Source organism: Eurosta solidaginis, chromosome 4 (assembly GCF_040869045.1).
Source record: "Eurosta solidaginis isolate ZX-2024a chromosome 4, ASM4086904v1, whole genome shotgun sequence".
NCBI classification, from domain to species: domain Eukaryota; kingdom Metazoa; phylum Arthropoda; class Insecta; order Diptera; family Tephritidae; genus Eurosta; species Eurosta solidaginis.
In genome coordinates, this window is record NC_090322.1 from 260,648,510 (window position 1) to 260,674,842 (window position 26,333).

Below are 26,333 nucleotides of genomic sequence, written 5' to 3' on the forward strand. Positions count from 1 at the left end.
TCTTCACAGTTGAATTCATGATGTATTACTAATTGTAGTACTAATTACCAAAATATGCCCTTGAACCAGAAGATGCTGATCCGAAGCGAGTTGGATTCATATATTCTAAATATCAATCCTTAAGTGTAACATTACGCTCATCTTAGTGGTATGATTTTTAAGGCAAAACAGCAACAGTGACTTACAATTTATTGGATATTTAGAATACCACTGTTTTAGCGATTTTTTTTCAAAATATGGTATAATAGTTACGACAATTTTGGAGTTCTTGTAGGAATAAGAAAAACATTCTTTGAAAATCTTTAGTAGCACTGTACAGGCGAAGATCCTTGGTTGAATATGACTTGAATGCAAATAGTTTGTTTTAACAACCTGTCTTAATTTTTTTGGGAACAAATTCAACATATATAATGAAAACATCAAAAATATGGACGTATTACCTTAGCACGGCCTTACTTATGGGAGCCAGCACCAGAGATACCCAAATTATGAATCTCTGAAATTAAATCCAGTAAAGGTCCATCGATATTCACCTAATAGTTTATGTGAAAAAGTACTAAAGGTGACATATTTTACTCCTGGAAAATACAAAAAGTAACACTTTTCGGGGACAACATTGGTGAAAATTTTTCAGATAGCCGAATGACAGAACAAAGAAGAATTTAGAGCAAGACAACTGACGGCTTACTTCACCTGGTTATTCCACCATGATCCTGAACTAAGAAACCGATTCAAAATAATTCATGTGAATTTCAATTTTACACACTTTGTATCACATATGTATGTAATACTTCTATATTGCTACAAAAGGCTAGGTACATTCCCAAACATCAGAGTGCCGATATATTGCTGTTTAAACGTTTTTGTTTTTATATTCAATAACCGAATGTACCTAAATTTGAATTTTTTCTTGTCACACTTATGCTGCTACAATCACAAAAATTTTATAGGCTCTCTTTTTTTGATTTCGAATTCAAAACACATTGCGAGCATTTTCTATTAGCAATATAGGAGTATTACATACATATATGCTTTGTATGGAAGATAAGCCCCGGGAAAATTTTTCAGAAATCAAATTCGAATTTTGCTAATTGCTATTGTCTTAAATATTACATTTGTAATTTGCGTAGTTTTATAAATTTCTTAAACAAATTTGTTAACTTTTATGAAGATTTTTAAAAACACCTCTAATTTTTTGAAAATGTTTTCGCCATTGGTTTACATAGTTTTCATCATAACAATTGTACACAGAAGTTTGGAATCAGTTTTGTTTGTTAAGGTAATAACTAATATTTCCTTTACTCACAGGGCCACTTGTTTTATTAAGGGCCGTTTTCCCCCATCATCAGTTTGAGTCGGTTTCATCATCTTCAGTTAGTCTTTAAGTTATAGAAATTTTCGTTTTCTCCATGCTCTTCGCGTCTCAGTTAAGTCCAAGAAAACATTTTAAACAAAATTCAGCTGTTTGGCTAGTTTTCGTGTATTCACAATAGATTTTTGCGATTTGTTTTACAAAATATTCACAATTATCGATTTAACTAAGGGATAGTCAACCTGTGCTCGTTAAAACGAAAATGCCAAACGAAACTATCTGATAGATTGCTATCCTCTAGGTAAGATCGGACTTAACTGGATATGGTGGAAACAGCTGTGTAGGTTGAAACCCGGTTATGCATTTAAAATTAATTATACTCAGCTGAGCAGAGCTCACAGAGTATATTAATTTTGTTCGCATAACGGTACCCCGTAACGGCATAAACTAATCGAGATAGATATAGACTTCTATATATCAAAATGATCTGGGCGAAAAAAGAAATTCATTTAGCCATGTCCGTCCGTCCGTCTGTCTGTCCGTGAACACGATAACTTGAGTAAATTTTGAGGTATCTTAATGAAATTTGGTATGTAATTTCCTGGGCACTCATCTCAGATCGCTATTTAAAATGAACGAAATCGGACTATAACCACGCCCACTTTTTCGATATCGAAAATTTCGAAAAACCGAAAAAGTGCAATAATTTATTACCAAAGGATAAAGCGATGAAACTTGGCAGGTGGGTTGAACTTATGACGCAGAATAGAAAATTAGTAAAATTTTGGACAACGGGAGTGGCACCGCCCACTTTTTTAATAGGAGGTAATTTACATGTTTTGCAAGCTGTAATTTGGCTTGGCAGTCGTTGAAGATATCATGATGAAATTTGGCAGGATCGTTACTCCTATTACTATATGTGTTCTTAATAAAAATTAGCAAAATCGGATGACGAACACGCCCAATTTAAAAAAATTTTAAAAGTAAAATTTTAACAAAAAATTGAATGTCTTTACAGTGTTTACGAAAATTATATCAACATTCAACTCCAGTAATGACTAGCACTGTAAAATAATTTTTGTCAAATTGTTGTGCTGGGATGAATTGCCTAATAAATACAAATACAAATATGGTGCAACAAAATACAAAAATAAAAGAAAATTTCAAGTTGATCCGCCCTTTTTCATTTAATTTGTCTAGAATACTTTTAATGCCATAAGTCGAACAAAAATTCACCAATCCTTGTGAAATTTGGTAAGGGCATAGCTTATATTACGATAACTGTTTTCTGAGAAAATGGTAAAAGCCACGCCTTGTTTTTATACACAGTCGACCGTCTATCTTTCCTCTCGGCCGTTAACACAATAACTCGAGCAAAAATCGATATATCTTTACTAAACTTCGTTCACGTATTTATCTAAACTCACTTTATCTTGGTATTAAAAATGAGCGAAATCACTATAACCATGTCCACTTTTTCGATATCGAAAATTAAAAAAATAAAAAAAAATAAAAATAATTCTATACCAAATACGAAAAAAGGGATGAAACATTGCGATTTGATTGGTTTTTTGACGCAAAATATAACTTTAGAAAAAATGAAGAAAATGAAAAAGTTCTGCAGGGCGAAATCAAAAGCCCTTCGAATCTTGGCAGGAATACTGTTCGTGGTATTATCTACATCTATATAAATCTTATAAAATAAAGTCGCTAAATGCGATGGATGCACATAACTTCACACAGAATGCTCCGATTTTAAAACGGTTTTTTGCATTTGAAAGCTTAGCTACGTGAGATGGTACAGTTAATATAATTTGAAGATATATATTATAGGGGCGTGGCAAACTACCAAAATGTAGAAAAAATCATAAAATTTTTGTTTAAACAGCTATAACTCATAAACGGAAGCATGGATTTGAAAAATTCTACTTTTCAGTAAAACTGAAATATTTACCGTCGTTCTGCATGAAAAAAAATACTTGATTCCTTTCTTATATCAGCCAAATTGTTTAAACAAAAGTAACATTTTTACCAAAAAATTCGTGTGTGTGATTGTTCGGTGTCAACTGTGGAGCAAATTGCTTTTGAGTGAGGCATGATGCGACACATACGTACATACATAGAATTCTCTGCGTTATTTAACTTCGGGAATACATTTATATGTATGGATGCATGTATGTATTTTCATATCATATCAGCTTGACATATTTATGCGTTGTTGCCAAGTTAATGCAACATAAATGGTTAAGAATGCATACATCTCTTGAAAAATACTCTTTCGTTAAAAATATTGAACATTTCCTTAAAATTCTTAAACAAAAGTTTAATTTTTTGGTATTTTTGCATGTATCACTATCAGTACATAGTATAAAACAAAGTCGTTTTTTCTATCCCTATGTCCCTTTGAATACTTAAACTTTTAAAATTACGCAACGGATTTTGATGCGCTTTTTTTTTAATAGATAGAGTGATTGAAGAGGAAGTTTTGTATGTATAATAACATCCATTAAATAGTGGAGAAATACTGTTATTTTTGAAGTCTCTAATGTGATGTAATTATACATATATATAAAAGAAAGTGGTGTTAGTTACACTCTTTATAACTCAAGAACGGATGAACAGATTTGGCTGAAAATTGTTGGAGGGGTAGCTTAGAACCAGGAGACAGACATAGGATACTTTTTATCCCGTAGATGAAGCGAAAAAGACGGAGGGAGGAGTGAATAAAAGGATAAAGAAAAAGTGAAGCGGGGGGAGGGCAGAGTTAGACGGAAAAAGCTTATTAAAATGTATGGAGATAGATCAAATTTAGGGCAGAACAACGTCTGACGGGTCTGCTAGTATATAAATAAATTAGCGGTACCCGACAGATGATGTTCTTGGTCACCCTGGTCCACAGTTTGGTCAATATCTCGAAAACGTATTCACATATTCAACTAAGGGCTCCCTTAAAACCCTCATTAACACCTTTCATTTGATACCCATATCGTACAAACACATTATAGAGTCACCCCTTGTCCACCTATTTGGCGATATCTCGAAAAGGCTCCACCTATAGAACTAAGGGCCACTCCGTTTTAAAATACTAATTAACACCTTTCATTTGATACCCATGTCATACAAACTCATTCCAGGGTTACCCCAAAGTTAATTTTCCTACATGGTGATTTTCCCTTATTTGACAAAGAATGAAGGAATATCGTTCCAAAAAACGTCACCCTTGGTCTACACTTTGGTCAATATTTCCCAATCGTGTGTGATATGGAATTAAAAATCACTTCTAAACCATCTACGAAACCCTACGAAACCAACGCAGCGTAGCTCTCAGCTGAGTATGTAATGTTCGGTTACAATACGTTTGAAATAAAACGTTAGACAATCAAAAGTGAACGTTGGTTATAAGCTTATAACTGTATAAAATTGTAAAAGAAAAAACATTTACGTTTTGTATTTAAAGTTAAGACTATCAAAGAATATTAAACTAAATTTAATATTGAAAGCGCTTATACTCCGCTTATTATATGAGCTTTACTTTTAAAAACCATTTACAGAAATTCCTGTGGTTAAATGAAATACCTACATATACAAACTGATTAAATTAAATTGAAAGTGGTATTACGTTTATGTTGATTTTAAAATGCTCTTAGAGAATATCTATCAGCAGACCTAAAAAATATCTTTTTTATAAAAAGTGGTTAAAATGCAAAGCAGATTTCTCTCTCCTTTTTATACTCGGCGTGATTTGTACACAGAGTATATTAACTTTGATTGGATAACGGTTGGTTGTACAGGCATAAAGGAATCGAGATTGATATAGACTTCCATATATCAAAATCATCAGTATCGAAAACAAATTCGATTGAGCCATGTCCGTCCGTCTGTCCGTTAACACGATAACTTGAGTAAATATTGTGTATAATTTGGTACACTATCTTATCTGCACCCAGAATATATTGGTATTGAAAATGAGCGAAATCGGATGATAACCACGCCCACTTTTTATATATATAAAATTTTGGAAAACACAAAAAACCTGATAATTTAGTTAATAATACACCAAGAATGATGAAATTTGATATGTGGACTGATATTGAGACTCTTGAAAAAAATTTGGAAACATTTTTTTTAAATGGGCGTGGCACCGCCCACTTGTGATTAAATCAATTTTACAAATATTATTAATCATAAATCAGAAAATGTTAAACCTATCGTAACAAAATTCGCAGAGAGGTTGCCTTTACTATTACGAAATCGGTTAAGGACCACGCCCACTTTTATATAAAAGATTTTTAAAAGGGTCCTGGACGAAAATAATAAGCTATATCTTAGCGAAAAAGAGCTTTATATCAATGGTATTTCATTTCCCAAGTGGATTTTTAACAATAAATAGGAAAAATTTCAAATTTAAAAAAATGGGCGTCGCACCGCCCCTTTTATGACTAAGCAATTTTCTATGTTTCGGGAGCCATAATTCGAAGAAAAATTAACGGATCGTAATAAAATTGGGTACACAAACTTTCCTATAACAGAAAATATTTCTAGTAAAAATGGACGGGATCGGTTAAAGACCACGCCCACCTTTATATAAAAGATTTTTAAAAGGGTCGTAGACGAAAATAATACGCTATATCTTAGCGAAAAAGAGCTTTGTGTCAATAGAATTTTACTTTCTAAATTGAATTATAACATTAAATTGGAAAACACTAAAATTTTTGAAAATGGGTGTGGCACCGCCCCTTTTATGACTAAGCAATTTTCTGTTTCGGGAGCCATAACTTGAAGAAAAATTAACGGATCGTAATAAAATTGGGTACACAAATTTTCCTTATAGCAGAAAATATTTCTAGTAGAAATGGACGGGATCTGTTAAATACCACGGCAACTTAGATATAAAACAAGTTTAAAAGGGTTGTAGGCTAGAATAATAAGCTATAACTTAGCAAAAAATAGTTTTGAATGAATGATATTTCACTTATCAAGTTTTATTCTAAGAGGAAATGGGGAGACGGCCACCGTGGTGTGATGGTAGCGTGCTCCGCCTACCACACCGAATGCTCTGGGTTCACACCCCGGGCAAAGCAACATCAAAATTTTAGAAATAAGGTTTTTCAATTAGTAGAAAATTTTTCTAAGCGGGGTCACCCCTCGGCAGTGTTTGGTAAGTACTCAGAGTGTATTTCTGTCATGAAAAGCTCTCAGTGAAAACTCATCTGCCTCGCAGATGCCGTTCGCAGTCGGCATAAAACAAGTAGGTCCCGTCGGGCCAATTTGTAGGAAAAATTAAAAAGGAGCACGACGCAAATTGGAAGAGAAGTTCGACCTAAAATCTCTTCGGAGGTTACATTACATAAACTTTTTTTTTTTTAATGGGGAGACCTTTTTTAGATAAACGGGCAGTGCCACGTGTTATTTAGAAAAGTAATTTATCTGAAATGAAATGTACAATTGAAGCTCACGCTGAGTATATAAAGTTCGGTTACACCCGAACTTAGACACCTTTACTTGTTAACTCTGGAGATGATATACATACCAAATATGTGCTTGTTCTTCCTCTGCTGCCAAACCCGGCACAAATATTTTTTTTTTGCATTTTTTAAGTGTTTTTTTTTTTTATAATTCATTTTTGATTGCCAATGTCCATTGTCTATTGCATGCAATAATGAAAAAATTAACAATTTGTATTTTGTATGGCAGAATTGATTTCAATTAGCCCTTTAATGAAGAAAACTTGACTAATTATTTGATTAGCTTTATGTGTGAAATTGGTACATATTAAAAATTTTTTTCTTTTAATTAAGCAAAATAAAAAATAAAATATCATAAATCGGGCAAATAAAATGTTTATGCCTTTTTTAACTCAGGGATAATTCCTCAAAATTGAATAGTTTTATTTTGAAATTAAGGTACGACAGTACAGACAATTCCATGTTTTGTTACCAATAACAATCCATGTACGAGAACACAAAAGTACTAAGTTAACAAAGAGGACCCGTATTTTTGCAGACATTTCATTGAAAAAAAGAAGTTTTATTTTGAATTTCCTATACTTTTTGCATCTTATTATTTTACCAATGCTGATATTAACTCAAATTAAATATTTACTATAAAAAATGTATTTAAATGTACATTTCCATGCAACGCACCATCAACAGTCAAATACGTAAAGATCAATTTAGAGAAATGAAAAATGATCATTTAGAATTGGAGCCATTTGTCGATTGTCAGGAATGCGGTCGTAAACAACATCAAATTTGTGTACTCTGGTTGGATACGATTTGGCCGGGTGGCTTTGTCTGTGACAATTGTTTGAAGAAAAAGAATTCTAAAAGAAAGGAAAATAAATTTAATGCCAAGCGTTTGCCTACCACAAAACTTGGCATTTACATTGAAACGCGTGTAAATAATTTTTTGAAGAAAAAGGAAGCAGGTGCTGGTGAGGTGCACATACGTGTTGTATCATCGTCGGACAAATGTGTAGAAGTAAAACCAGGTATGCGGCGTCGATTTGTTGAAAATGCTGAAATGTCATCGGAATTTCCATATCGTGCGAAAGCGTTATTCGCCTTTGAGGAGGTGGATGGTGTTGATGTTTGCTTCTTTGGTATGCACGTACAAGAATATGGCTCTGAGTGTCCACAACCAAATACGCGACGTGTATATATTGCCTACTTAGATTCGGTGCATTTCTTTAGACCGCGCCAATATCGTACCGCAGTATATCATGAAATAATATTGGGCTATATGGATTATGTAAAACAGTTGGGTTATACAATGGCGCATATTTGGGCATGTCCACCATCCGAAGGCGACGATTATATTTTTCATTGTCATCCTACAGAACAGAAAATACCAAAACCTAAACGTTTGCAGGAATGGTATAAAAAGATGTTGGATAAGGGTATGATTGAGCGCACCATACAAGATTATAAGGATATTTTGAAGCAAGCAATGGAAGATAAACTAACTTCAGCGGCTGAGTTGCCCTATTTTGAAGGTGATTTTTGGCCTAATGTTCTAGAAGAAAGTATCAAAGAATTGGATCAAGAAGAAGAGGAAAAACGCAAACAAGCTGAAGCGGCAGAAGCGGCAGCAGCAGCCAATGTAAGATTTTTTTTTTTTTAATTTACTCATGTCAAAGAGTTAATGCATTAATTTATTGAAACATGTTTTTTTGTGTGCAACTTTTAATCTCTTGTCATAGATATTCTCCATTGAAGATGCTGAAGTAAGTGGTGATGGTAAGAAAAAAGGTCAAAAGAAAGCCAAAAAATCTAATAAATCTAAGGCTGCACAACGCAAAAATAACAAGAAAAGCAATGAGCAGCAGACAGGCAACGATCTTTCCGCTAAGATCTATGCCACAATGGAGAAGCATAAGGAGGTTTTCTTTGTGATACGTTTGCATTCGGCGCAATCAGCTGCAAGTTTGGCGGTACGTATACTCAAAGGGTTTTACTGAAATAAGATGAATGAATGATGCCTTACTGCGTACAGTTGGACAGCTCCGTCCGACCGCCGCTGAGTTGTCTGCTAGGGAGAATCGACGAATATGAGAACAGGGCAACGGACTTGCTATGGGCCAATAGGGTTGACTGCGAAGTCTCAAGGTCATTATGGCCATGCTTGGTTAGGAAGAGCACCAGCTTCCTTCTCAAACTGAACAAATCTGCGGTGAAGGTACTTTCGGGTGTCATCACAGGTCATTGTGCTATCGCACCAATGCTCCGACGGTGGCGAATACCAACAAGCTCCCTCTGCAGAAGCTGTCAGGATGAGGAGGAAGAGGAGTCGATCTACCACTTTCTCTGGCGATGCCCGGCGCTTCAAAGGAGAAGGCTCATATTTCTGGGCTCACGCTTCTTCGACAGCCTGGCAGAGGTTGGGAAGGTGGACGTCTCGCTTCTTCTTTGGTTCATCAGGGAAAGCAAGTGGGTTGAGGACCGCTAGGAGGTAATGGGGCTAAACGAATTTGCCGCCACCCTGTACTTACTGAGGACACTCACAATGGACAAAAATGTCTCCGAGTGGAAGTGTGGGTATCGCCCGGGCACGCCCTCTTAACCTAACCTAACCTACTACGTACAAGAATTTCTTGGGCATTTCTTCAAAGGTCCAAGAAATGCTCAAGAAATACATATATCCAGGCTTAAATTTATAGTTGCAACACCCATCTCGGAAGCAATTTTATAAAGAAAATGAATAATAAACTAAGAAGCATTGGTCACCTCGATATAAGACCCAGATACCAAATTTTATTAGGCTTAGTGAAAAAGGCGGTGATAAGGTTCGCATGGCCATGACTTTGCGTAGAATATTGTCGGTGTGTCGTTATTGGTGTGCCTTCTTATCAGTAAATTTCTGAACTTTATAGCATACTTTGTTTTTCTCCTACAGCCGATACAAGATCCAGATCCATTATTAGCCTGTGATTTGATGGATGGGCGCGATGCGTTCTTAACTCTGGCGCGCGATAAACACTATGAGTTCTCATCGTTACGACGCGCACAATTCTCCACGCTCTGCATGCTGTACGAATTGCACAACCAAGGCCAAGACAAGTTTGTTTACACTTGCAACAATTGTAAAACGGCAGTTGAAACCAGATATCACTGCACCGTTTGTGATGTGAGTTAAACGTATTCATAAATATATTCTGCTTGTTATAATCGTGTTTTTTTTTTTGTGTATAATTATACATCTTTGTTAATGCTCTTGCAGGATTTTGATCTCTGTTCGGTATGTAAAGAGAAAGTCGGACATCCACATAAAATGGAAAAGCTTGGCCTGGATATCGATGATGGCTCATCTCCAGCTGATCTCAAACAAGCCAATCCACAAGAGGCACGCAAACAATCTATTCAACGTTGCATACAGTCATTGGTGCATGCGTGTCAATGTCGCGATGCCAATTGTCGTCTGCCTTCGTGTCAAAAGATGAAACGTGTTGTGCAGCATACGAAGAATTGCAAAAGAAAGACCAATGGTGGTTGTCCAATTTGCAAGCAACTTATTGCTCTTTGCTGTTATCATGCTAAACACTGCCAAGAGCAGAAATGTCCAGTGCCCTTCTGTCCTAATATCAAACACAAGCTCAAGCAACAGCAATTGCAGCAAAAGTATGTTGTTTATTTTATTTTTGTATGAACTTTGATTTGTTAATTTTCGCTTAAATTACAGATTACAACAGCAACAGCTATTGCGTCGTCGCATGGCGCTTATGACACGTACAGTAACTACACCAGCTGCGTTACCCGGTGCTCCTGGTGGTGTTTCAACTGGTCCAGTTGTAGGGCAGGCCGGTGTTGTTGGACCTGGTGGGATTGGTGTGGGTGTTGGTGTAGGTGTCGGTGTAGGTGTTGGTGTGGGTGTTACACAACCGAATATGCCCGGTCAACCAAGCTTAATGTCAGCAACAGGCGCTGGTGGCATGAGCCCTTCAACGGTGGCAGTACCATCCCCTGTATCGGCACCGATGGGAGGCATGACATCACCACATCCGCATCAGCCAGGCATTGGCATGAAGCCGGGTGGTGGGCATTCACCTTCACCGAATGTGTTGCAGGTGGTAAAACAAGTGAGTATTTGATGAATTATTTTCCATTTAAATACATATGTTTACAAATAAACGATTTCATATTTTGACGAATGATTATTTTTTAAATTAAATTTATACTTACTAACTTTTTGTTCACAGGTTCAAGAAGAAGCCGCACGACAACAAGGAGGCCCAATGCCTCCCCCTGTAATGCAACGTCATATGGGAGGCATGCCCAATCAGGGTAACCCTGGTGGGGGTATGATTGGTAGTAATGTTGGGGCTGGTGTTGGTGGCGTTGGTGTGGGAGTTGGTCAAATGGGACCTGGTGGGGTAAATGCCGTTATGGGTAATAGTATGCCAATGGATCAGTGGTGTGGAGGAAATCGATATCAAGGCAATGTAGCCCAGGGTATGCGGCAACCAAACCAAGCACAAGTGCAGATGCAGCAGAATGCAATGCAACCGGTAAGGAATAATAAAATACAAAACCGATATTGTATTGGTTTCTATATACTTAACCTTTGTGTTATATTCTTCCATACATATAGAATATGATGGGTGGTATGGTTGGCGCTGGTGGATCCAATCAAATGCTTGGCGGTCCCGTGGGTAATATGGGCGCTGGAAATGTTGGTGGTAACATGAGTGGCGCTGCTGGTGTAGGCATGAATAGTCCCGGCGGAGGCATGAGTGGTATGGTAGGTGGTGGTGGTCCAGTTGGTGGACCTGGTGGCGGTATACGACCACAAGGAGGGCAGCATGGCCCTGCAGTTGGTAGTGGTCAAACTCTAAACGAAGCACAATTAGCGCTAATCATGCAAAAAATTAAAAACAATCCCTCGCATGATAACCAACAGATATTGCAAGTGCTCAAACGTAATCCGCAAATTATGGCTGCCATTATAAAACAACGACAACAAAGCCAACCAAATGCCAGTGGAAGCGGTGGCAACGGGCCAACAGGTAATGGACCACAGCAACAACAGCAGCAGCAACAACAAGTAATGCAACAAAACCAACAGTTGCAACATATGATGAATCAGCAACAACAACAAATGTCACAAGCAAATCAACAGCAAGTTGTAATGCAGCCGCAACAACAACAACCAGGCCCACCACATCAGCGTATGCCCGGTATGCAAAATCCCATGATGATGCAACAACAACAGCAAGTGCCTGGAGGTATGCAGCAGCAAGCACCGGTGAGTTAGTAAAACAATAATTGTATACGACTGAACATTTATTTATTATGTATGTACATAAACTGAGTGTAACTTTTGCTAAATTGGCGTTTAACTTTATTTATTCGTAGATGTCTAATGTGCAGTGGTTTAAAGCACGTCAAATGACAATGCCCAACTACCCGCCACCTTATCCACAACGCCAACGTGGACCGCCACAAATGGGTGGCGGTGGTGGACAACAATTTTCTGGTGGAAACTTTGGTCCTGGTGGACCAGGTGATCAATATGCGGCCGCGGCAGCAGCAATGCAACAAGGTCTGAAGCCACCAAATCAACAACAAATGGGCGGCATGCCTGGTACAGTTCCGCAACAACAACAACAACAGCAAATGATGCAAGGCGGCGGTATTGTAGGTGGTCCCGGTGTTGGAATGGTAGGTGGTCCTCATGTAATGGGTCCTCCCACACCACATACGCTACAACAACAACTAATGCAAACAGCAGCTCGGTCGTCACCACCAATAAGATCACCTCAACCCACACCATCCCCTCGTTCAGCGCCATCGCCGCGCGCTGGTGGTCCTGGGGCATCACCCCGCGCTCAACCTTCGCCACATCATGTAATGAGCCATTCACCCGCTCCACAAGGCCCACCACATGATGGTGGATTACATAATCACGTTGGTGGTATGCATGCGCCACATCAATCACCACTGCCTGGCGGTGTATCACAAGATGTAGGGGTTGGTGGTGTTGTTGGAGGCGTAGTTGGTGGTGGTGTTGGTGGTTCTGGTGCAGGTCAAGCAGTTACTGATGCATCTGATCAATTGACCAAATTTGTGGAACAACTCTAGTGTAGCAATTAACAGTTACAAGCACCGCCTGCATACCCCAACAATAATAAAATGTACCCGCGTTATTACTGAGTTTAACAAATCTTTCTATATAACTAATTATTTACTTTCTCATATACATACATACATATGGATATGTTAATTATTTTTGGCAACGGTAATGAAGTTTATTGATTTTCAATGAGCTCTTCAGCAACTGTTAGGATTATGATTTGATTTAAGTTTTTTTTTATAAGCCTAGTAATAATGATAGAGAATTGTGCAGCCATTGCCACGCGTTCCATTGCGATAACATATATATGTATTTTAATGCTAAAAACACTCTTAGAGAGAAAGTAGTGTTTGTGGAGCATTGTACCTAGTACGTATATCTAGTATCCGATCAAATAAGCAGACTAATATTTTGCCTAGTGTATTCTATTTAATTTAAAAATAACAAAGACGTTTTTTGTTTGTCGTCGACGTATCAATAATATATGAGAACTAGTAAATTAGTGTATGTAAATATTAAAACAAGAAACAAAAATTATCAATTCCAATGAAAGTTTGTGAAGTCAACTCAAGCTATATGTTTTTATCTTTAATTACTAATTATTTGAGAGCATTATTTGCAGTGGCCCCCATTCGCCTAGCACTAAAATTACACTATTTTGATTTTATTGTTTACTTGATTATACTCAACTTTAAATATGCGAGCGGAACATTTTCCATATGCACAGTATATATACATACATACATCTATAGTTATCACCATGAATGTAATTTAAATAATAATCTTAACAATAATCATAGGTATATATGTGTATGTAAATTTAGTGTAAGGTAAAAAAGTTTATTTTAACACTTTGCGAACTGTAAAATGAATAATAAACTGTAAAATTAAAACAAAAAGAAGAGTTTTGTATGAAACTAAAAAAAAAAACAAAAAAAATTGATTAACATGAATTGGTGAAACCATAAGTATACTTGTATAACCAGGAAGCATATATGCACATTTTGTAAATATGTATTTTTAAATAAAAAATATAAAAATGGGTTTTTAGCAAATTACAACATACATAAACAAAACGTCTACAAATTGAAGTTGTAAGCAACCTTTATAACAAAAAGCTTCATCGAAGTTCATTGTGTTTTTATGTGCGCGGATCTTTATTACTCAAAAAAAAAAAAAACAAAAAAAAAAGCCATAGCCATGCTTTCAATGGCCTAAAACGTACTGTATTGACTTCCTTGAATTGTATAATTTAGTAAAACTTACTCTTCATACCGAATCTACGCTTACAGTTATTGTCATTAATTTTACAAACAAAAAACCAAACAATCAACATTTTGTTCGCAATTTGTTTTTGTTTTGATTAAAAATGTATTGAAATATTTTATAGACATGTCTAGCTTGTTCTTGCGATTTCCCCAGCCAAGTCTGGTAACTCAGCATGCCAGCTAAACGAAATAACGCAAATTATCTTTTGATTTGAAATGCTGAAGAGCATCGAATCACTTTGCAATCACCTTGTATAGATTCGCCTTGCTCTAATTACCAATAACAAGTAAGAATGATAAAGAAATAATATCGTGATTATTGCCCGCTGTAAAAACATTTTAAAGTTCTTGATAATTGCTAATTGATTAATTTCGTTTGCGTTAAATCTTCTTATCAGCACTGATGTATTTCAATTATGTCGAACCCCTAAATAGCGCTATCCCAAATATTATGATAATGTATTAAAAAAAAGGTAAACTTTATCAAACTCCTGTAACTCGTTTCGCTTAAAATATACTATTCAGTGTTAAAATATTCGGGCCTTCCACAGAAAATTATTTAAAAAAAACAAGCACTGTCTCACTTTAAAATACTTTTCCCTTTGTCGTAGTTTGACTAGCCTATTTGAATGTTGTTCGATTCTCATCTCCTACTTTGAAAATTGGTTGCGCTATGTTATTCTCACACTCTTGCAAATTATTGACTCGTATACAATATGACATTCATATGCGACATGCATAAATAACAATATTATGTGTGCCTTTTCAGTATTTATACTTTTTATGTTAATAACATTTCATTATGCTGTTTATTTTCGTAATAAAAAAATGCGTTTTTGGTGATCGGCCCATCACAAAAAATGGTTCCAAACAAAAAAATTTACAAAATGCAGACGAGAGCACCCAGTAAAAAGTTAAATTTTTTAACTGTAAGATATACTAATTAAGACATAATTTCCTAGAATAATTCGTGTAAAGGCGTTGTGGAAAATGTATATCTACGAATCTAATTTTGAAATTTACACGAATCGGTAGAAAATGGGTATTGCGAAGAATTTTGCCGTAAAGTCTAATATCTCAGTGAGCGACTGAGCAGAGCAAAACAAAAAACTAGCTTAAAGTTTACATTTTGCCGTATATGACAAAAGTATCTTAGGCCTTCTTGCAGAATTTGAACCCGTATTACGTTTTACGATGCGTAATCGAAACTCATGTTTTAAAACACAATAGCTCTGAAATGGTGGATCGGATTAATGGGATTTTAGGGCGAGCTTCTCTTCCAATTTGCGTCGTGTTCCTTTTAATGTTCTCTACAAATTGGCGGAAAGGGACCTCTACATGTTTGCGCCGACTCCGAACGGCATCTGCAAGGCAGATAAGTTTTTACTGAGAAGCTTTTCGTAGCAGAAATACGCACGGAGTTTTTGCCAAATCACCAATCGAAAAACTTTTTCTTAATTTTGATGTTACTTTGCGCGGGAGTTGAACTCAGTTACGAGCCCTGCTTAACTCAGAGTGAATTTTAAAATGTGCAAAATTTATACAAGATTCCTTTCATTAAACTATGACTTGTAAACCCTTCATAATACAAAGTTTGTTTCAAGGTTTTTGCCCGTTTTTCGATTTTTTGTATGCAGAAAAGTGGGCGTGCCTATCTGCCGATTTCGCATATATTCGGGGCTAATCTGTTCTAGGAATAAATAAAGCCGAACATCAAATACAGTTAAAAAAAAAACCACATGCTGTCTCCGAAATTGTTTGAAGAACATCCTGTTTTCGTTTTTTTCTTATGAAAGGATTCTGCGTTAAAGCGTTTTGCAATAAATTCTGCGGTAAGCCGTTCTTCAATCAAATTCCGAGATAGGCGGTCTTAGAAGAAAAAAAAAACTGCTTAGGAGTGGGTTTTTTTGAAAAAGAATTCTCATTGGTCGGGATGTGTTTGAACTGGCAGCAGACATAAGAGATTATTTTTATCAAATATTTTCTTTTACTATCGTTAATTAAAACAAAAACGAACGAGTTGTATAAGGAGAATAAAAAACTAAAAACGTTTTCGAAAATTCGAAAAGAATGTAAAAATCATGAAAGTTTTGAAATTTTTAAGTCTCCTGTTTTAAGTACAATTCATTTTAGTCTGAAAATTTTGAATTTTGAACTGTATAACGAGAACTATGCAAACCAATTTCAAAAAAGTTTTCGTAAAAATTCTCCAATAAAATTTCCAAATTTAGAATTTAAGGACCATAAATAAAAAAAAACCAATTTCAAAAACGAAAAAATCTGAAAATTCGATAAGTTTTGAAAAATATTCATTGAAATATAGTTTTTTATTTAGTTTTCTTCACTAAAATTTGCAAATTGTAATAAGAGCCTTAAAAACTTTGAGAAAAGTAAAATCTATATAAACTAGTTTCAAATGTTTTCGAAAAAATGGGAGTTTTTAAAAATCTTCAATAAAATTTTTCAGTTTTTATTTTAAATTTTACTTTCTAACTGTGCAGTTATGCAGCCCAATCAAGTTTAGTCTAATAACTACTGTTTTTAAACAAATTTGAAACATGTTATAGAGAAAATTCGGACACATCGAAAAAAAAAGTTGCCAAAAATTAATGCGAATGTTAGGAAGCCTCGAATTTGTTGACTAAAATTTATTGGCTTTCAAAACTTCAGTTTCCCGATAAAAATTTCCATTAAAACTTCTAGAATTTTCGGATTTTTGTTGTTGTTTTTGTTGTTGTAGCAGTGCTTCGCCCCATACAATAGGTGCGAGCGATAACAAATTGTTATCAATATCCTCTGAGGGGAGTCCAAGGAAACTTGCTGTTTGAACAGGGGGGAACATAATGAGAAGGGTGTTAGAGGCATTGGTTCCACATTACAATTAAAGAGATGGTTGGTGGCATGTGGGTACACGTTACAAGCAGGATATATGTTTTGTATGTCGGGGTTGATTCAGGATAGGTAAGAGTTTAACCTGTTACAGTATTCAGATTGCAGAGCTAGAGTGATGCGCGTCTCCCTAGGGAGTGTGCGTTCCTCTTCTGCAAGTTTTGGGTATTGTTTTTTTAGTACAGGATTCACCGGGCAATTCCTGCATAGAGGTCCGACGCCTGTTGGTGAAGTTCACTGAGGAAATTAAAACCGAAAATTAATTTAATTTCATTTTCGTATTTTTCTCGATAAGGCTTTCGACATTTTTTTTTTATAGTATTCTCTATAGGATTCACATAAGTTTTCAAAAATGAACGAAAATAAATAAAAGAAGACACAACCAGATAAAATGAGTTATAATTTTTGAGAAATTGAGAACGAAAAAAATTTACACTTCAAAACTTTTCCGAACTTTTTTTGGGTGTTTACTTAAATTCGATCTTGCTGATATTAACAACACAGCGTTTGATTGAGTGCTCTAGCTTTATCCATTGGTGAGCGTTTTGATCCGCCAAAAAACTCTGTGAGATGTATAAAATAGATAACATTTATTTATTTTTATTATATTTAAATGATATAAGTGAACTCACGACTCATATATGTATGTATGCCTGTACTTTAGTATATGTATATTCGTTAAAAGAAACTTCTGTCGCAAATAATGAAGAATATTCACTTAAAAATTTAATTTAATATTTAAATAGTTTTGAATAACTTGTAAAAAATTTAAAACAATAAAAAACTTCATATTAATTTATAACTAAATAATCAGTGGCAGTGCATATATTTGTATGTGTAATATGTATGTTTAGTTTTATTTTGTGATAGCTTTTTATTTTCTAAACATTAGTTTTAATTTGAGTTAATGTTGTTTAATATTTGAAAATATTTTTTTTTTATATTAACAATATTTTCTTACCTTTCAATAGTGTTAGCATTTTGTAAAAAGAGAGAAAGGCGCGTAGGATTATTAGATTTTATTATGTATTTGTATACAACATAGTGAAACACACACACACACAATAGCACATGCGCGTATGCTTTGTATTTATTTGGCTGGCTATGAAATGCGCATTAATGCACGTTCACACATGCATACAAAATATATATGTATATGTACCGTATCTCATTGTGTATAAAGCTATTTTATTTTAATGAAATTATTTAATAAAATTAAAACGTTATAAATTGCACCATTATTTTTTTAAGATTCAATTTAACTGTTGGTTAACTTCCTGGCATCGATTTATAACATACATACATATGTACATACATATAACCCATAGTTGTAAAGTTGAAAATAAAATAAATAATTATTACATATTGAATAATAAATTTATAATTTTGCGTGCTGTGTGCGTCTAAAGCAACATACACACACTTATTTACATGAATACGTGTATATGTATAAGTAGGTCCACGCAGTGTCAATCAACCACCTTTTTAAGACGTTTTTGGTTTAACTGATTTTTTAAATAAATTTCATATGCAGAAATAGCTGTACTACCAATTGTGTCTGGGCTGTGATTATATTAAAGAAAAAATATTCTGAGTTAGGGAATTTTTCAACCGAGCTATTAACATCTTTTTTTAGTTATTTTTTTTTTTTACTTTTGTCAGTTTTAGAAGCAATTATTCATACAAGTATTAAAGTTTTTTTGATATTAATCACTTAAAAATTATACTGATATTTCAATTTCAAGTGATTGCTTCGAAAAAACTGTTCACTAATTTTATGCATATGACTCAATTTAAATAAATTCTAAGCCGAAAACTATGCACGAAAAATTAAAAATGGATTTTGAAAAAATTCGAAGATTCTAGAAGTGTTTCAAAAACTGCATGAAATTTCAAATCAAATTGATTGTACTACAAAACTGCGTACACAAAAAGTTTCTGAAAACTTCCAAACAAACTTTAAAGCTTTGACGAAAGCGATTTTGAAATTGGTATGTATAGTCTGCGTTATACCATTCATTGCAGTCTTTTGTAAAATTAACGAAAATAAATCAAAGAAGAAAATTACTGACAAAATGTGATAAAATTTTGTTAGCTTTTTTCGGGCTCACAACTGTAAATGCTTCCTTCTATTAGCAATACATTTAGTGACTAAATTAGTGACCTTTAATTGATTGTTTAAATGTGATTAGTATCACTCCAACGGCCGCCGTGGTGTGATGGTAGCGTGCTCCGCCTACCACACCGAAGATCATGGGTTCACGCCCCGGAAAAAGCAACATCAAAAACTTTAGAAATAGAAACAAGTTTTTTCAATTAAAAGAACATTTTTCTAAGCGGGTTCGCCCCTCGGCAGTGTTTGGCAAGCAGCATCCGAGTGTATTGAAAAGCTTTCAGTGAAAACTCATCTGCCTTGCAGATGCCGTTCGGAGTCGGCATTAAACAAGTAGGTCCCATCCCGCCAATTTGTAGGAAAAAAATAGGAGCACGACGCAAATTGGAAGAGAAGCTAAGTCTTAGATCTCTTCGGAGGTTATCGCGCCTTACATTTACTTTTTGTTATCACTCCAATTTTTGGGAATTTCTTTTTTAAGTCTACGTAACTCAATACTTAATTTTATAATGATAGTTTAGGGGTAAAGGTGTATACGATTTGATTGAGGCTGAGTTTCTGCTTGAATTTGTGCTTTGCTAGGCAAGTTTAAACTGGTCATAAAATAACAACTCTGTCCTCTTGGCTTCCTAAAGGAGCAAAAAAGAAAAAGTGATTCAAAGCTGAAATATTTCGAATTAAGTAAAAGTTCTGCCCTCAATATATGTGACCCGGACTATGAAAAGGTGGCTTATGACTCAAAAAAAAATTGCGAGAAACAGCTGTTAACAGCGGTTTTTTTTTTTAGTCAAACCACCTTTTCATAGACCGGGTCACATATGCTGTAACGTTTAAGACGAAGAGCTGAACCACACTCAAATAGACGCTTAGTTATGAATGTAAAATATATATTTAAACAAATTTTAATTGAAGGGCTTATCCAACAAAGTTATTGAGTTGACATGGCATGACCTATGTGGTAAATACATCATATAAATAATGAAGTCAAATAAATTTACACAAAAGCATACTACGTCCGCCTAAGAAGTATGCTCATTTGTAATTTAAAAAACATTAACATATTAATTAAAAAATAAATAAAAACATTAATATAAGCATAATTTAAATAAATAAGTAATCTATATTCTGTTTAGACTTTCTGGGCTGCACAATTTTGCGATGGGATAAATATTTTCGCTGACGTCCGACCGCCAATCCGACCGCCAGCCCTTCAACCGCTTACAGTGAAAAGAAAATCTTTAGCGAAATTGTTGTAGCGCACAAAGAATCATGATAAATTTAAAAAAGTTATCAATATAATTTTACATTGTATATATAAAGTAGCGCGAATATTAAAAAAGAAAATAATACAAAAAAAAAAAAAAACAAAAAAAAAACTAAGCAAATTAAAACAAAAGTTGCAGCCTAAGTTACTTATTCAATAAATAATACTAATCGTATCGAACATTAGATTTTTAATATACACATACATACATACCACGTTACGTGTTTATTACTTATGTATATTTGTAATAATATTCATAAATGTAAATACATACATACATACATCTATACGCATATTTACCTAAATTTAGTAGATAAATATGTTTGTTTATTAGCGTCATCATATATAAGTTAATTTGTAAGCGTATTGAAAATATTAATAAAAAAGCACGAAAAATTGATTAACAAACAATGTTTTTTATTTTTTGTGTTTAAATAAGCGGTAAATACAAAAAGCTATGTGATTTGCAAAATACATGCAAATGTTCATCACCACTTATGTAGACCAAAACAGCGATCAACTTAAAGAATCGCAATGTTCAGAAAAGCCGAAGAAGCAAATGCCTGTCCCATATGCGCCAATATAATTTTTATACGCAGTGTGCACACAGAGTATATTAACTTTGATTGGATAACGGTTGGTTGTACAGGTATAAAGAAATCGAGATAGATATAGATTTCCATATATCAAAATCATCAGTATCGAAAAAAAATTTGATTGAGCCATGTCCGTCCGTCCGTTGAAACGATAACTTGAGTAAATATTGAGATATCTTCACCAAATTTGGTACACGAGCTTATCTGAACCCAGAATAGATTGGTATTGAAAATGAGCGAAATCGGATGATAACCACGCCCACTTTTTATATATTTAACATTTTGGAAAACACAAAAAACCTGATTATTTAGTAAATAATACACCTAAACTGTTGAAATTTGACGTGTGGACTGATATCGAGACTTGATAAAAATTTGAAAAAAAAAAATTTGAAAATGGGTGTGGCACCGCCCACTTGTTATAAAATTAATTTTACAAATATTATTAATCATAAATCAAAAATAGATAAACCTATCGTAACAAAATTCGCAGAGAGGTTGCCTTTACTATAAGGAATGATTTGAAGAAAAATTAACGAAATCGGTTGAGGACCACGCCCACTTTTATATAAAAGATTTTTAAAAGGGTCGTGGTCGAATAAAATAAGATATATCTTTGCAAAAAAGAGCTTTACATCAATGGCATTTCAATTCCCAAGTGGATTTATAACAATAAATAGGAAAAACTTCAAATTTAGAAAAATGGGCGTGGCCCACCGCCCCTTTTATGACTGAGGAATTTTCTATGTTTCGGGAGCCATAACTCGAAGAAAAGTTAACGGATCGTAATAAAATTGGGTATACAGGTTTTCCCTGTAACAGGAAATATTTCTAGAAAAAATGGACGAGATCGGTTAAAGACCACGTCAACTTAGATGTAAAACAAGCTTAAGAGGGTCGTAGACTAGAATAATAAGCTATAAATTAGCAAAAAATAGTTTTGGATCAATGATATTTCACTTATCAAGTTTTAGTGTTAGAGCAAATGGGGAGACTTTTTTTTTTTGAGGGGCGGTGCCACGTGTTATGTGGAAAAGTAATTTATCTGAAATGAAATTTACAAATAAAGTTCACGCTGAGTATATAATTTTCGGTTACACCTGAACTTCACACTTTTACTTGTTTTATTTTATATTTATCTTAAAAATCGCTTAGGTATGTATGTATACTATATATACTTATCTTATACAACCGATTTGGATATTACGATAAGATTATTGTTCAGCCCCATTCATGAAAGGTATGAAGTCAGTCCCGTCCTTACTTGTGTTTTCTTATTGTTGACGAGTGTGTGTATGTAAGAATGTGCATTAGAGCGTATCATCAAAAAAGTTGGAAGTGCGTTCGATTAGATCTTTTGTTAAGATTTTTAAAATAAAAGAAATTTGTTATAATTTCTTTATTTGATCTTTGATTTTCTCTGTGATGAGTGATATGTTGTTGCACAGATGTTCAGCCAAAGTATTTTTTGGCTGTAGAAGTTATTAACCTTTCTGGCCCACTCCAATTTTTATCTAGAGATGCGGCTCCCGATAAGGTAAGTATTCAAATCAAAGCGAAACAATAAACTTCTCTTTGCATCATGATACGTCTAATATGCATACATATTTATATTCATAATGTTTGTAGGTATAACAAGTAAGGAAGGCTAAGTTCGGATGTAACCGAACATTACATACTCAGCTGAGATTTTTGGAGACAAAATAAGGGAAAATCACCACGTAGGAAAATGAACCTAGGGTAACCCTAGAATGTGTTTGTATGACATGGGTATCAAATTAAAGGTATTAATGAGGGTTTTAAAAAGGAGTGGCCCTTATTTGTATATGTGAAGACGTTTTCGAGATATCGACCAACATGTGGACCAGGGTGACCCAGAACATCATCTGTCGAGTACCGCTAATTTATTTATATATGTAGATTAGGGCGGGTCGATTTAAAAATCGCTCATTGCTCTGTGAATATCGTATTCTAGGGATCAAAATAAGAAATTTTGCCGAAGGTACGTAATAATAAAATGTTACGTATACGCAGTGGTACACCGCTTTTCAGTTGGTATGGATATGTTTGTGCTGATTTTTTCTTGTAAAGTGCAAAACCGGCGATTTTTTGAAATGTTTGTATGGTGAACCCCCAGGGGGGTTCCAGGGGGTGTGCCACTGGCATCGGTGGGTCGGGCCTCCAAAGTTAGTGGGGGTCTGTCATACATTTGGACTCGATTGGAGCTCTCTAAATGGGTCAAAGTGGGATTTTCCAAAATTTGCCCCTACCCAAAAGTTCGACCCAAATTGGGGGACACCAGAATTCGTTTTAGAGGTATGGTTCCTTCGACAAAGTTTCTTATTTTGATCCCTAGAATATGATTTTCACAGAGCAATGGGCGATTTTTTTGCCTCCCCACAAATCGACCCGGCCTAATGTAGATAATACCATGAACAGTATTCCCGCCATGATTCAAAGGGCTTTTGATTTCGCACTGCAGAACGTTTTCATTTTCTTCTGCTTAATAATGGTAGGTGCCACACCCATTTTATAAAGTTTTTTCTAAAGTTATATTTTACGTCAAAAAACCAATCCAATCGCAATGTTTCATCCCTTTATTCGTATTTGGTATAGAATTATGGCATTTTTTTTCATTTTCTGGAATTTTCGATATCGAATAAGTGGGCGTGGTCATAGTCGGATTTTGCCTATTTTTAATAGCAAGATAAAATGAGTTCAGATAAATTTGTGAACTAAGTTTAGTAAAGATGTATCGATTTTTGCTTAAGTTATCGTGTTAACGGCCAAAAGGAAGGACATGTGTATAAAAACTGGGATCGGCTTCAACCGATTTCACCCATTTTCACAGAAAACAGTTATCGTCATAGAAGCTATGCCCTTACCTTTCACAAGGATTGGTAAATTTTTGTTGGACTTATGACATTAAAAGTATTCTAGACAAATTAAATGAAAAAGGGCGGAGCCACGCCCATTTTAAAATTTTCTTTTATTTTTTTATTCTGTTGCAACATATTACTGGAGTTTAATCTTGACATAATTTACTTATATACTGTAAAGTAAAAAAGTTTTTCCAAGCTGGGTCGTGTCAGCTTCTCACTGAAAACTCGTCTGCCTTGTAGATGCCGTTCGGAGTCGGCGTTAAACATGTAGGTAGAAATATTAAAGGAGCAATACGCAAATTGGAAAAGAAGGTCGTCCCAAAATTCCTCCGGAGGTTATACCTATTTTTTAACAGTGCTTATTTAATAATCCAATCAAATCAATTTATAAATGTAACTAGCCTTTACCCGCGGCCCCGTCCGCAAGGAGAAAATAAAATACATATATGTGCTATTCACGTTAGCCTGCTTATCAAGTTGTCTGTTTAAAAATTTTTTCTGTCAATGTATTTTATTTTTTAATACAGTAAAAAAAAAAAGAACTAACTGAGCTGATGGGCACGCTTACATGAATAGTACAATACACTTTTTTCGAATTAAAAAAAATACATTTTGTTTCTAAGTTACATTAATTGATATGACAGGGGTGAAAGAATTACTACTCATAGAACAAAGGAGTGAAACTACAATTAGCTAAAACCAAAAAGAAGTTTTTAAATGAAAGCAGTGTTGCTTTTTCGGGTATTTAGTTGGTTAAAATATTACAAAAATTTTAATTATAGTTGTAATAGTTCGTTACAGGATTCATTTAAAAATAGAACGAAAAAGCTGTGATATATTAAAGATAAAACATACCGAATTTTAATTACGAATAATTTGCCGTAAATCCACGGCCATGTGTGCTGAATTACCGGTTTCGAAGAGACCTAAATCCCGGAAGTGTCCCTAAATGACACCAAATAGTCACGAAATGATGCCGACGGGATCCTGGACAAATCTCGAAAACTATCCAGAAATGATGCCGGAAGGGTCCCAAAATAATCCCGAAGTAGTCACGAAAAGTCCCGAAATGACCCTGATGGGATCCCGGACGGATCCCGAAAACCATCCAGATTTGATTCCTGAACGGTCCGCAAATGATCCCGATATAGTCCGAAAAAGTCCCGAAAAAACTCTGACGGGATCCCGGACAAATCCCGAAAATCGCCCAGAAATTATCCCGGAGGAGTCCCAAAATGATTCCGAAATAGTAGTCACGAAAAAGGCCCGAAATGACCCTGACGGGATCCCGAAAACCATCCAGAAATGACTCTGGAGGGATCCCCAAATGATCCCGGAAAAGTCCACAAACCATCCAGAATTGATCTCTGAAGGTTTCGCAAATGATCCCGAAATAGTCCCGAAAGTCACGAAAAACTCAGACCCATCCCGAAGATCATGAAGAAATTATCCTGGAAGGGTCCCAAAATTACCCCGAAATAACTCTGACGGGATCCCGGACAGATCCCGAAAATCATCCAGAACTGAGCTCTGAAACGTCCCCAAATAATCCAGAAATAGTCCGGAAAAAGTCCCGAAAAAACTCCGTCGGGATCCCGGACAGATCCCGAAAATCACCCAGAAATTATGCCGGAGGGGTCCCAAAATGATTCCGAAATAGTCCCGAAAAAGTCCCGAAATGACCTTGAGGGGATCCCAGACCGATACCGAAAACCATCCAGAATTGATCTCTAAAGGGTCCGCAATTTATCGCAGATAAAGTCGCGAAAAAACTACGAAGGGATCCCGAACAGATCCCGAAAATCATAGAGAAATTATCCCGGAAGGGTCCCAAAATGATCCCGAAATAGTCCCGAAATGGCGCGAAATAACCCTGACGGGATCCCGGACGGATCCCGAAAACCACCCAGAAATGATCTTTAAGGGCAACTGACCCCGAAATAGTCGTGAAAAAGTCCCGAAATTACCCCGACGGGATCCCGAAAGCCATCCAGAAATTATCCCTGAAGGATCCCCAAATGATCCAAGAACAGTCTCGAAACTCCCTGACATTTTCCCGAAAAAGTAAAAAATAAACCCGACGGGATCTCGGACGGATCCCGAAAACGATCCAGAAATGATGCCGGAAGGGACCCCAAATGATCCCGAAAAATTCCCGAAATTCCCCCGATGGGATCCCGGACGGATCCCGGACCATCCAGAAATGATGCCGGCTGGTACCCCAAAATGTTCCCGAAATAGGCCAGAAATGACCCCGTCGGGATCCCGGACGGATACCCAAAAGTATACAGAAATGATGCTGGAAGGTGAAATGATCCCCTTAAAGAAAGATGAAAAATGAAATGATCCCCTTATAGTTCCGAAATGATCCTGACGGGATTCCCGACGGATCCCGGAAACTATCCAGAAATGATGCCGGAAAGGTTCCCAAGTTATCCCCA

The 26,333-nt window shown here is 35.5% G+C and overlaps 1 protein-coding gene across 6 annotated transcripts in view; it reads left to right on the forward strand.

The window, feature by feature from the left end:
- nej (nejire) overlaps positions 1–20,233 on the forward strand; it is a 71,972-nt gene extending 51,739 nt beyond the window's left edge. For all 6 annotated transcript variants that reach the window (XM_067785852.1, XM_067785855.1, XM_067785851.1 and 3 more), the window contains exons 10-17: positions 7,465–8,413; positions 8,514–8,744; positions 9,707–9,937; positions 10,031–10,428; positions 10,490–10,886; positions 11,007–11,315; positions 11,399–12,052; positions 12,163–20,233. In XM_067785852.1, coding sequence (XP_067641953.1) covers positions 7,465–8,413; positions 8,514–8,744; positions 9,707–9,937; positions 10,031–10,428; positions 10,490–10,886; positions 11,007–11,315; positions 11,399–12,052; positions 12,163–12,888 — 3,895 coding nt within the window. In that variant the 3' untranslated portion in view covers positions 12,889–20,233. The remainder of the gene's footprint in view (positions 1–7,464; positions 8,414–8,513; positions 8,745–9,706; positions 9,938–10,030; positions 10,429–10,489; positions 10,887–11,006; positions 11,316–11,398; positions 12,053–12,162) is intronic.
- The last annotated feature ends 6,100 nt before the right edge of the window (positions 20,234–26,333 follow it).